Source organism: Galeopterus variegatus, unplaced genomic scaffold (genome assembly GCF_000696425.1).
Source record: "Galeopterus variegatus unplaced genomic scaffold, G_variegatus-3.0.2 Scaffold2252, whole genome shotgun sequence".
Taxonomy (NCBI): Eukaryota; Metazoa; Chordata; class Mammalia; order Dermoptera; family Cynocephalidae; genus Galeopterus; species Galeopterus variegatus.
In genome coordinates this window covers 49,230-62,739 of record NW_007728363.1, presented here as the reverse complement: position 1 = coordinate 62,739, position 13,510 = coordinate 49,230, and the positions used below count along the sequence as shown (strand labels likewise).

Below are 13,510 nucleotides of genomic sequence, written 5' to 3'. Positions count from 1 at the left end.
GAGAGGGTTTTCGAGAGGATTTCGAGAGGGTTTTCGAGAGGGTTTTCTCTCGAATCTTGGACCTCTGATTCAAGTCTCGTAAGGTGTGTGTATTCTGCCCCTTGCTATCAGGGCGTTTTCACACTCTGTGAACACTAGATGGGGCTATTGAGCCTTGCAGATCGTTCCTGCAGGCTCTGTACCTAATCTTTCTTTCTTTATTTATTTCTGAGATTCCGCCTCTTTTAGCCGGGCCCCTCCCCACTCTGTGTGCTCAGGACAGGGCTGAGGCATGTCTTCTACAAACCTTGACTTTCAGTTGAGTCATCAAAGTTGTGCCCTGCCCCGCCCTGCCCAGCAGGTATCCTGACTCTCCTACTGCCGGGAGTGAACTCCTCGGGGGAGGGTCCCTCAGCACCCAATTCCTCTTTGACTCTCCCCGGCACGGGTCAGCCCTTTTGGGGAGCTGACTAGTAAACTTCAATGTAGCTCGAGGGGTCTCCGGGTACCCCTCTCCCCACCAGAAATCAGTTAGGGGCTCTTCCAAACTGAGGTCCCCAGAGATGGAATCTGCCTCTTGGGAAGAGGGAGTTTATCTGGGGCCGACGCCCAGGGTGTGGCGGAGAGACGATCTGGGCGGGCTCCTCTTCCCTGCCCCCCCGACGCTGGCCGGGGGCTCCCCACGCTACCAGCCCCGTCAGAGATCTGCGGGGAGAGTGGGATTGTAGGTCAGTCCACAGGCCCCGGGGTGCCCCGCGTCGAGGTAAGCAAATAGCACATCTCAGTGAGGAGCCACGCCAAACAGAGATGGCTGGCCTGCCCTCACTATGCCAGCCTTCTCCGCCCCCACCCGAGAAAATGGAGGTAGCTTTGTTGTGGGCGCCTAGCCTGGTTTGGTGGGCGGGGGCCAGGTGGGCAGGGAGCAGTCGGGCTTCGCCCCGCAAGTGGGGGTGGGCTGGGGGTGACTCACAGAGGTCGCAGAGTTGCGCCGGTCTGGCGCGCTTCACTCCGCCTCTGCGCTGTCCTTTGCTGGCTTTCCTGGCCTTTGTTGTCTGGGCCACTCGCCCGTTCCCACAGCTGGGCCTGGGTGCTCTCAGGAGTCCTCCTCTGTGTCGGCCCCAAAACCTCGAACCTGCTGCCGCTTGTTTGTTGATGTAGGATCGTTGTTGAAAGAATTATTCGCCTTTTGTTGATCTTGGAAATACAGTCAATACTCTGGTATCATAGAGCACAGCTCTCAGGATCGCGCTGTTTCCTGGCACGGCCACTCCAGACCCGTTGCCATCTTCCCTACCTCCCATAACAGTATTTCTCCGTCATTAGTCACTTCCGACTGTTTTACATTTAAACTAGAATGTATGCATCAAAATAAAAGTGGTTCTCAAGTGTTGCCATCATTGGAAGCCATGCAGCTACCCCAAAGTTCACTGTCAAGTCTTGGGCCTTGAGATGGTTGACTCCTAACTCCCCATTGACACTGTGGTTCAGGGACATGGCAAGAAGGAGCCTACAGAATAACATGGATGTTTGAGGTAGAAACGCTTTGGGTAACTTTAATTTCAACTACGCAGGCTATGATGGCTGGGTATTTCCAAAGCCACTCGTACATAGACTTGTGGGATTTTAGGAACCATTAGAGACCAGGAAGACTCCTTTAGCTTATAAACCTAAATGGTCAAAATTTAAGTTGAAGAGAGTTTCTTTTGATAGTAAGCACCTTGACACCCATTTTCTATAATAAAAGATTGATGATATTCTTATTAGCTTTTTAGATTGAACCATAAAAGAGTCTGTAGGGTACCAAATGCTTTTTTTTTATCCTACCCACTTAAGCCTGAAAAAAGCCTGAGACACAGTGATAAGTGAATGGTTGTAAGACAAGAGAAGTTATGGATTTGGGTTTGGATTTGATCATGAGAAAAATGATCATTACTGAGAAATAATTTATTTAAGAGAAGAGATTCTGTGTGTTTCTTACCTCCGTCAGGAAGTTCAAATACAATGTTGTAATTCAACTCTTCTACTCCTCCCATCCTCTCAAAATGAGATAAGTTATCCTGTGGTTGCTTAGGCTAAATGAGAAGGAGTTCAGAAGCATGGTTCTTTCACTTAAAAAGAAGATCATCTCCTGTTGCAAAAAGTCACGACTTCTGGATGAAACCCAATTTCCTCCATTTCATCAGAATGATTTTCTTTCATAGATATTCTCTGCTGTGCCCCATCCTCAAATCAATGCTTAATCAATGTCAGCCATTTCTTCCAAATACAGTGCAATCACATTTTATAAATCTGCCTAAGACTTGATTTTCATGAGCCACAGATCAATTAAGGCCCTTCTTGTTTTAGCCTGAGATATCAGTTCAGTAATGTGCTCAGAGAATTCAGCCGGGAATAGGCATGATCTTTGTTTTATGAATCCAGTCTGAATACCTGCAAAAGTAAGAGGGGATAGTCAGGGAGTGGAAACATCTCCTTTCAGGAGCAGCTGTGGTAATACCTGAGCATTTGGACAGATGGCCCATTTTCTTATGAAAGAAGTCTGTATCTTACAAGCTAACGCCCAACAGCTTCTCTTAAAGAAAAAAAAAGAAAAAAGCTTGAAGATAAGAAATCAATTCAAGAGGAGTTCAGACGTTTGCTGTGTTGTCTCTGAACACATGCTGTGTGTCAGGAGCCCAGCTTTATTCTGTCGACCACCTAGTCTGAATCATTAGGGAGGAAAATATTTGTTAATACGTTGCCCTTTTTGTCTATGCTGGGCAGTAGGACAATACATTCAGCAACTACCCTCTGAAAGCCTAGGCTTTGTCTCCAGCACGGATTAAGAAAACATGGATTTCTTGAGACGTTCCTGCCCACCTCTGTTTAGATTATAAACTGTGGGAAGATGCTTGGCAGTCAGAAAGGAGATGCTCAGGGAAAAGTCTGTTGAGGTTATAGAGGATTTTCAAAGGACAGTTTCTCCCTGTAAAGTGGTTAGAATAAAAGAGGAAGTCTTAAAAATTGTCATGGAATATTGCATCAGATGGAACCTTGAAAGGTTTTATTTATCCTTTCTCTTTTAGCTTTCCATGTACGACCTAAGAATGTATCCTATTTTAGAAACCCTTCAAGGAAGGGAATTTTCCATAACCTTTCCCCTGCTATCCATTTTTTTTTTAACTTCTACAAAAGCCTTAATCAGAAAATTCTTGATGGCTTGTATGACCCTGATGCTCATTGCTGTGGCCCATGCCTGGCTTTGCTTTTTCTTCTGCTGTTCCTAACTTCCACAGTGGGACACATCTTAGCTAAAGTTCATTATTAGGTCACTCCTTGGCTTCTTCTCTAAGGCTAAATCATGAGAGTTATTTTCCCTCCTCCTTCTGTAGGTCATATTTTTCAACCATTTAATGATTTTTGTTGTTGAAAATTTGGGGATTTCCTGTGTCTGGAAATGCATTAGGCCTTGAACTTTGAAGCCCTAAGACTTAAAATGCACCAAATAAAATTAAGGCTAGGAGGATGAAGCAGCTGCAAATAAAACAAAGTTACAAAAGCAAAAACAAAAACCCTAAATAATTGTCTCTCTGGCTTTTGATTGAGCAAGATTTTTGTAAAATGCAGCATGCTGCATTGTCTGATGGGCATCCTGTTTATTGATGATTGATCAACAAGAATGTGGCCAGGTGAGATAAATACCTATACAATTCACATAACTTTAAACAAAGAACGTTAAAAGCTAGGCATGCTAAGAAGATAAGTATGACCCAAAGTGGCCTTTTCTTAGTATTTTTGAAACCTATATTGCTTCTAGTTACCAAGGGCATTTGGAGACTATTGAGCCATTATTGCAATATCTTTTAATATGCTGCTGGATATAATTATTTCAGATTTTTACAAGTATCTTTGATCTCTAGTTGGTTTTTATGGGGCATACTATCTTTCTCATGTTTTAATATCAAGATTATGATAGCTTTGTAAGTAAATGTAGACATGTTCCGTATTTTTCTTTGCTTTACAACAGTTGAAATCGGATGAGATAAATCTGACCTTCAATGTTTGGTTGAACTCACTTTAAAACTATCTGAGCCCCATGCCTTTCAAAGGTAGGTCTTTGATAATTCCTGCCATTGTTTAATACAGCACACATACAGAAGACCATTTATCTATGAGCGGTCTAGACTAACAGAAGGATCACACATGCTCTCACCACTCAGTTTCAGAAAGAGAGCACTATCAGTGCCTTAGGAGCCCTCTGTGGGCTTCTCTCTGATCATCTCCTCCTCTCTATTCCAACCCCTATCTGATATAAAAACTATCCTATTTTTTGTTTACCATTAAACTATTTGGTTTACTTTGCTTTTCATCATGAAATCTTGCTCTTCTATTTCTTTTGTGATTTTCTTTTTGTTTTTGTTTTTTGTTCCATGTTCCATGTTTTTGTTTTTGTTTTTAGATTTATTTACATTTATATATGTAGCTATATGTCATTTTCATTACTTTGTAATATTCCATGGTATAACTGTGCCACAATTTATTTATTCATTCTACTGTTGATGAACGTTTGCATTGTTTTTGGTTTGAGACCTTTGATTGCTTCTGTTTGGCCATTTTAATATATGTCTCCTGGAACTCAAGTACCAGAATTCCTCTAATGTATGCATCTAATGTGGGATTGTTGGATTGTGGGATACATATATGTTCAGCTTTACAAGGATATGTCCAATTGTTTTCCTATATGGTTTTAACTATAGCCTGCTCCTACCAGTAGTACAGGAGAATTCGTTTCTCAACATCTTTGCCAAACCTCATAGTCAGATTTTAATCTTTTTCCCAGTTAGTTAGGTACAAAGTGGTATCTTACTGAAGGTCTAATTTATGATTCCCTGATCAATAATGAGATTGGTCATTTTTTTCAAATGCTTAATGTCCATTCATAATTTTTCTATGAAATGCCTGCTTATGTCTTTTGACCCTTTGTCTTTTGGGTTGCTTGTCTTTTTCTTGTTGATTAGTAGGAATTCTTTATCTCTTTTGAATATAAATCATTTTTTTGGTTATTTACATTGTAAATATCTTCTCCAAATTTGTAGCAACTCTTCTCATTCTATGATTTCTCCTGATAACCATAATGGCTTTATTACAGTTGAATTTATATACTTTTCCTTTTGCTTTGGATTTTTATATCTTGTTTAAAAAATCTTCCACTCCCCACTGAAGACATAATAATATTTTTTATTTCCTACAAAAGTTTTAATTTTTGACTTCTACATTTAAGTGTTTACTTCATCTATAAATATTTATACTGTATTTTTCATTTTTAGCATTTATATTTCACTTTTTTTAGTAGTATTGGTATCTCTAATGAAATTCCCCACCTTTTTCACTAGAATCTTTAAAATGTTAATCAGTTTTTTTAAAAGTCCTTGTCTGACAATTTAAACATCTGGATGATATCTGGGTCTAGTTATGCTGAATTTTGTATTTTGTGACAATGAATCTTTTTATTTTTTGCTCATTTTGTATCTCATAATTTTTTATTGGATGCTAGGCATTGTATGTAAGAAAACAGTAGAGCCCGAGTAAATAGTGTTTATGTCCAAAACTGACAGTGCCTCTTCTTCTGTTCAGCCATTAGTATGAAGGTAGTTGAGTTAAGCTATTCATAGTTGAGCTAGATTTGGGTTTTGTTGTTTCTATTCTTGCCTTTGGTGCTTGCATACTTCCCAGGCTGGTACTACTCTGTTTTTAGTATGGGGCTTGGGTTGCTGGAGGGCTTGGCTCCATGTCCTTGCTTCACCCTCAGCTTTCAGCAGGCTGTATACGTCTGCACCACAGAAGGTGCCTCTCTGTGCTCATGCCCTTCCCGTAGTTATAAACTATTACTGCTCTGCTTGTTACTTGGTGCAAGGCTCGAGGTGAGGACAGTGTTGTTTCTTGGTTCTTCTGCCCCTCAGTCTTGGCCAGGCCCAGTCTCAGCTCAAGGGTAGGGATTTCTCAACATTTCTGCTCCTCCTCCTGTGGAAGTTAAGCTCTGCTTTGTATCTTTGGAGTAAGTATCCTGCCCCTCACCTAGGGGCAGTAGAACACTGCTTTATATCAGTGCAGAATTCTGGGCATGAGTGCATTTCCTGCCCTCTCCCAGAGACACAGATGTTTTTCCTAGTGTCGGTGTGAGGTGGGCGTACAATTTTCTACCCCTCTTTCCATAGCCTCTGACCTTTGGCTGGGACTGGCATGCAGGACAGTTTTCTGCCTCTCTCCCAGGGGCCTCTGCTTCCTATAGGAGAAGGGTTCCAGAGGCAGGCAGCACCAGAGGCAGGCATGTTTGCTGCCTGCCTCCCGGAGGCATCCCGTCATCATCTGCACTCTTGCATTATGTGATGGGCTTTCTCAGGGTTCCTGCCCTGCTCCCCACCTTTCTTATGAGCCCGCAATGGAGGCCTGTGGAAAAGATCTGGAAAATGAGTGCCCAGTGCCCTTCTGTGGGGGTTTCCAGGGATTGTAAACCCTCATGCTAACCCACATTTGCCCTTTAACGATTTGTTAACATTTTAGTTGCTTTCTTCATTCCTGCTTTTATGACTGCCACCTCTCCCTCCTGGCACTGCCAAAGGCAAAACAATCCTCTCTCTTCTTAGAGATAATAATTCTGATTGAATTACTATCTCAGAGCTCTGATGGGCTTATTAAAAAATTGTGACTTTATAGATGGTGCAGCTTCCTTTCATTGTTAGGATGGGGACAGCATTCTCCAGTGGCTATATACATTTTAAGAAGAAGCAGACTGATGTTTCCTCGCAAACTGATTTTTGATTGATTAATTTTGGTGAAATGGCCTGCTTTCTTTTCATCCTTCACTCTTTCTTTATACAAGCTATAATTTTTAAAGACATAAACTGGATGTTACCATTCTCCCATAGCTTCTCATTACAGAATAAAATACAAGTTCCTCAGTGTGGCCTACAAGTTTCTCCTTGCTCCTACAGCTTCCAGCAATCTCTCCAGCCACTCTGCCTTACTGCTTTCTCAGCTCTCGTCATACCAGCCCTCTTGCCAGTGTTCAGACGTGTCACACTGTTCCCACCCAGAGTTTTTGCCTATGTTTTCATGCTGCTTATAATGCTTCTTGCCCAGATTTTCATGGCTCACTTTCTGTCTTCATTCAGGTCTCTACTCCGATGTCATCTCTTTAGGGAGAGACCTCTGATAATTCTACCTAAAATAGCCTCATTTTCCATCCTCTCCCTGCCACTATCACTCTCTATTCTCTTTCCCTGGCTTATTTTTCTTTATAGCACTTAAAACTTCCATCATATTTTTTTTAATTTATTTACTTTCCATCTTCCCTACCAGAATGTAAATTCCATTAAGGCAGAAAATTTGCTTGTTTTGTTTATTTGTGTATCTCTAGAACACAGTGGGAACTCAATAAAAATTATTGAGGGAAATCATGAATGAATGCCAAAAATCACAACATTTTCTTCAGTATGTTGTGTTAGCTCGTTTTTATTAGAATGCACTCCTGAGGCTGTTCTCTCTCCCTTGTTCTGCCATAGTCCCATTTTGATTTTTTCATCTTTTAATCAGGTGCATCTATTTGGACTCTGCATCTCTGTATGTGACAATAACAGAGAAGTGAGGGGTTTGTCCTGGGGGCTGCTCTCTGTCCACCCTTGATTTCATCTGTCTCCTCTTTCAGACCACAGCTGGCCAACAGGTGGTCGTGTGCCCTTGCCAGTCTAATTCCTAGCAGGCTGTCATCTAGTGTGTTTCTGCCCCACTGTGGTGGGTCCTTTCCCCATTCCTAAGGCCCCCATTCCCAGGGTAGTCAGGACTAATGTATGCCTCACCAATAAGGAACCCTAAATTTCAGAGCACTGCAGTCCCCATTCTGCCTTCCTCATTGTTTTGTTGTGGCTGCTATTGCTGTTGCTATGTTTTAAGTAATTTTTTTTTTTACCATATACTGCATTCAGAAGAGATGGTGGTAGGAAAGAAGTTGGGGGGAAAGGAACTGGTCAGTGCCCTGCCTGCCTCAGGGAGCAGCACATGAAGTGGTGGATGAGTGGATGCCCACTTCTCTGTTGGTTCTAGGCCTTGTTTTCACTCTAAGGGACCCATATCTGGCAACAGAGGCAGTAACAGGACTGTGCATTTTCCTGTCTTTTATCGGATTATTATTTTTCATAAAACTGGAGTTTACTACATCTCTGGGTAGTCTGTTTGTGTTTTGTTTTCTTATCCCAGATTCAACTTTATTATAATTTATGTTCATTTATGCCTGACCCTGACATAAGGCAGATTTTTAGTAGCCTCGTGAGTTTGTATATTTTTCTGGGTTATCTGTTGTGAGGCTGCATTAGCCTCCTACACTACTATATTCTAAGTGTATGTAGAAGCTCTTATAATTAGGAAAACTCAAGTTCATTCAAAATGCTACTGAATTACAGGTAGCTTTTTGCCATTACCTGGTTTTGAATCAATAGATATTAAAATTACAACTAGTACTTCATTGTGTCCCCCAATTTTTTTTCTGATTCAAAAAATATATATACTGAAACAAGCTCTTGTAATCCAAATGGTATGTGATCATTCTTCCATAGCACTGTACCAAAGATTTTATCCTATGGGATATTGTTCAGTTTCCTATCATTAGAGATAATCTTTCCCATCTTTTAACTACTGGTTTAAGTAATGGAGATTGAAGGCATAAAGAAGTATGACTGTAAATGATCTTAATTATTCTGAAGGAAGTCTGAAGAATAAAATAATAGCTGCTTTGATTTAGTTACTCCTATATGTCATCTGAGAAAAAGTTCATTGAAACACATTTTGACAGTTTTAGTCCACTGGAACATTATTGGGAAAATGGTTCTGAGTGTTGTGAGAACGTTGACTAATTGGCTTGTTCATCCCACATGGGATTACACCACTTTCTGAATCAGAAGTTCCTGCTATTGCAACATGTCTTTTCCTTTATTTTTCTCTCTTAGAAACAATCCATTTGGGTTTGTTACGTGGCCATTTGTTAGTGTGCAGCATTGTACTTGTTTATAACTACATGAAGTCACACTAGGCCGGGCCTGGGTATATGTCACTAGGAGATCCTGCAGCTGCTCAGTGAATCAGGCAGTGCCAAGGGTCATCCTGATATTTTATACCAAAAATCCTGCTTTCCCATTGTTATGGGCAATTATTATCTTCACCATCAAAAAGAATGTTTCAACTCTGGTTTTTTACTATAGGCAATACGTAGATATCAATCTGTTGAACTCATTTCTTTTAACTTTTCACTGAAGTGTAATTTTCTCAGAGAAAATGCACAAATCCTAAGTGTATAAGAAAGGTGAACTGTCACAAACTGAGCACAGATGTGTAATCGTTACCCAAATCAGGAAACAGTACATGACCAGAACCCCAGAAGCTTTCCTGTACCCCCTACCTGTCACTAACCCTCCTCACCAAATGTAACCACTCTCCTGTATTGCTTGTTTTGTTCTTTACGTAAATGGAATTATACACGATGTGTTTTTTGTGTCTGGCTTCTTTCACTCTTCATTATGCTTATGAGATTCATCCAGATTTATCATGTATTGTGCTTGTTCATTTTTTCTGTTGTGCAGTGTTCCATTGATGAATACAACACAATTTATTCATTGTACTGTTAACAAGCATTTGAATAGTTTCCTTTTCAGAGGAGCATGGGGGTTATTATGAATACTTTATTATGAATATTCTAGTACATCTCTTTTGGTTAAAGTACACACACACACACACACACACACACACACACGTTCTTGTTGGTTAGATAGCTAGGAGTGGAATTACCAAGTCATAGGGTATGTGTATATTCAGACTTCATAGATAAGCCAGTTTTCCAGAGTGGCTGTATGTACTTACACTTACACCAGCAATGTACAAGAATTCCACTTTCTCCACCTTCTAACCAATATTTGGCATTCTGTCTTTTTCATTTTAGCCATTCTGGTGGATATGTATTGAATGTGGTTTAATTTATATTTCTTTGATAATAATGAACCCAAGTACCTTTCTGTATAATTACTAATAACTTGTGTATCTTTTTTTGTGAATTGTCAAGTCTTTTGCCCCTTTATCTATCAGTTGACTCTTTCTGTTATTGTTTCATTGTGATTCTTTATATAATCTGGATATGAGTCCTTTAATGTATATATGTATGGTGAATATTTTTCCCCATCTGTGGGTTGCCTTTTCGCTCTCTTAGTAGGGTCTTTTGATGAACAAATATTCCTAATTTTTAAAAAGTCTGATGTATTATTTTTTCTATTATGGTTTGCATTTAAAAAAAAAAAATCTTTGCCTACTCCAAGTTGACAAAGTTGTTTTATGCTTTCCTCTAAAATCTTTTAGATCTGCATTCAATCTGACTTGACATCTGTATACTGTATCACGTGATCAAGATACATTTTTTTCATACAGATATCCTATTGGCCCACCATCATTTTACTAGGCTTTTAACTTATTAGAAATGTGTCCATAAAATTTACTTCCAGTGAAATGTTTTTGTATTTTCCTAGAGAGAATTGCTAATACTTCTTGAACTTGAAAAAAATTTTAAACCTATGGTGTTTTGAAATTTATAATATAATTAATTTAAAACTAATATAAATTGAAATCACTCTTAAAGTTTCTTCCGTTTAATTAGATGTAGTTTTTTAATCCAGCTATTTATTTATTCAACATTAGAGTAATTTGTAATGCACAAAATGCAATTATTTTTTAAAAAGTAAATTTTTGTTCTCATTTTTTAACTTAAATTCAACTTAACATGTTTATAAAATGTATTCTAGAATTTGGGAAATGAGAATATGGTTGAAGTTTTGAGCTCCATTTTTATGTGATTTAGGTTGTTAAGCCATGTAGTAAAGTTATCAAACATCTATCAGTAATAAGAATTTCTTTAGTGCTCAAAATTATATTAACTAAGAGAGGTATAAGGTGAGGACTTTAACTATGACTATTAGAATGACCTCATATCCATTATAATGCCTTTATACCAAGTTTTCCACTAGTAGTGACACATACCTTTTAAGATGTAAAATAGAAAATGTAAAAGTTTCATTTTTGAATTTGGAATGCCTACTAATGCTTCCTCTCTAATATCATTTTTGCTTAGTATTATTTACTTTTTTCTCTTTATTATTTTTTCTAGGTTGTACTAGTCAGTGGACATCTGGACAGCTGGGATGTTGGGCAGGGAGCCATGGATGATGGCGGTGGAGCCTTTATATCATGGGAAGCACTCTCGCTTATTAAAGATCTTGGTAAATATTTAGAAAATTGTTAACCAATGTGTGAGGATCTCAGTGGTGACATGTTTAACTCAGTACACAGAATAATTAACAGATCAGTTACTGTGGTGTGTTCAAAGATCCTCCTCAGATCTATACATAGTTTTTTTCCATCAGTTGATTCCCAGCAAAGAACTAACGTATTTCCTTAAGGAAAGAAATTTTTATTCAAGTATACTCCAGACATCCAAAGTATCAAATATTATTATCAGCCACTGGGGAAAACGAACAAGCAAATAAAACTGAAGCAAATTTAACTATATCAGCTGGAGACTATGTAAGGAAACCATGATCAAATGCAAAGAAAAATCAGCGGCACCGCCTACTTTCTTGTCCTTATTTATCTTAAGACATTATCGGGCTGTTAGGATAATGGAGAAAGGCTGGTTATCCTTCCATGACAGAAATCAAAGAGAGTGACCCAGGACTGAAAGAATGATTTCTTAGCCACAGTAAGGAATCTAGGCTGAAAAAATGGGCCTTCAAGGTAAATCTAGATGTGGGGAAGTGGACAGGCATAAAAAGGAAGGGCTAATAGAGAAAGCAGTTTATTTTAATGATCATTTTTGCAAACTAAAATATATTTATTTCCTTTTTGTGTGTTGGTCAAAAGAGTAGATTTTGAGTGTGGTTAGAAATAGTGAAATAGGGGCCGGCCCGGTGGCGCACTGGATAGTGCGCCGCTTGGGAAGCGCGGCGGCGCTCCCGTCCGAGGGTTCGGATCCCACATACAGACTGGCTCCCGCTCACTGGCTGAGTGAGGCGCGGGGGCAACACCGAGGCTTGCAATCCCATTGCCGGTCCCCGGGCCCGGTCGGGGGGGAACCCGGGGGTTGGGGTCCCTTTCCCGGCACGGGGAAAAAAAAAAAAAAAAAAAAAAAAAAGAAATAGTGAAATAGTCTGAAGTGAGAGTTCCATGTGTGAATCAGACAGTGGTGGTTTTAAAATGCCTCATCAGCAGAATGTCTTATGTCATAACTGTGGAGTAACCTCAGTTTCAGATGTAGTAAAGATTAGAACATTCCACTGCTTATTTTTAAAAACATAAAGTGTTTAAATTCATGCTTTTCTTCCTGCTTTTAGTGCACACTTCTAATCCTGTAAATCAGCCCATTAAATAATTGTTCAACTTCTTAACAGTAAATTACTGAAACTGTCTTGTTTGGGACAAATCTTCACTGTACCATTTTGATTTATAGCTTACTTGTGTTTTAAAATAAAGACATGGAAAGGTGGTTGTGTACTTTTTTGACATCTAAATAGGTCAGTGTTTCTCAACCTTGGCACTACTGATGTTTTGGATCAGGTGATTCTTTGTTGTGAGGTCTGTCCCAGGCACAGTAGGATGTTTCATAGCACCCCCAGCCTCTACCTGCTAGATGCCAGTAGCACCCCGCCCCCAGGTTGTGGCAACCAAAAATTTCTCCTGACATTGCCAAATGTCCCTTGAGGGGAGAGGAAAACAATTGCTTCAGTCTGAAACAACTAAAATAACCTAATAAAAAATCTTTAGGGCTATTGCTACACGTGCGCTGCAGGACGGCCACAGGTGCAGAAACAAAACTGTTCCTGCTACAGCTTGGGCAGCGAAGGTCAGCGCTGACAGCAGCCGGCACCTGACAGCGTGACCAACCCGAGCCACTACATTGAAGAGACACAATGAATAAACATCAAAGAAAAGACACCAGAAACACGAAAAATCAAGAAAGTACCCCACCCAAAGATAATAAATCTCAAGCTCTAGATCCTATAGAACAAGAAGCCCTTGAAATGACTGACAAGGAATTTCGAGTGATAATTCTAAGGAAACTGAATGAGATACAAGAAAACTCAGCTAGACATCATGATGAAATGAGGAAAAGTATACAGGACCTGAAAGAGGAAATGTACAAGGAAATCAATGACCTGAAAAAAAATGTAGCAGAACTTGCCGAACTGAAGAAGTTATTCAGCGAAATAAAAAACACAATGGAGAGTTTAACCAGCAGGCTTGCAGAAGTTGAAGAGAGAACCTCTGAACTTGAAGATGGGCTGATTGAAATGACACAAGCAGACAAGAAAAAAGAGAAAAGAATCAAAGATATTGAAGAAAATCTGAGACAGACATTAGACAACCTTAAGAGCTCAAATATCCAAGTAAGTCATGGGTATTCCAGAAGGGGAGGAAAAAGGAGAATGTATTGAAAACATATTCAACAAAATAGTGGCAGAAAACT

The 13,510-nt window shown here is 39.6% G+C and overlaps 1 protein-coding gene across 1 annotated transcript in view; it reads left to right on the top strand.

Annotated features, from left to right (window-relative positions):
* CPQ (carboxypeptidase Q) overlaps nucleotides 1-12,529 on the top strand; it is a 193,165-nt gene extending 180,636 nt beyond the window's left edge. Inside the window, exons 4-5 of the mRNA XM_008581070.1 lie at nucleotides 11,156-11,931; nucleotides 12,182-12,529. Of these exons, the coding sequence (XP_008579292.1) occupies nucleotides 11,156-11,290 (135 nt within the window). The 3' untranslated portion in view covers nucleotides 11,291-11,931; nucleotides 12,182-12,529. The remainder of the gene's footprint in view (nucleotides 1-11,155; nucleotides 11,932-12,181) is intronic.
* The last annotated feature ends 981 nt before the right edge of the window (nucleotides 12,530-13,510 follow it).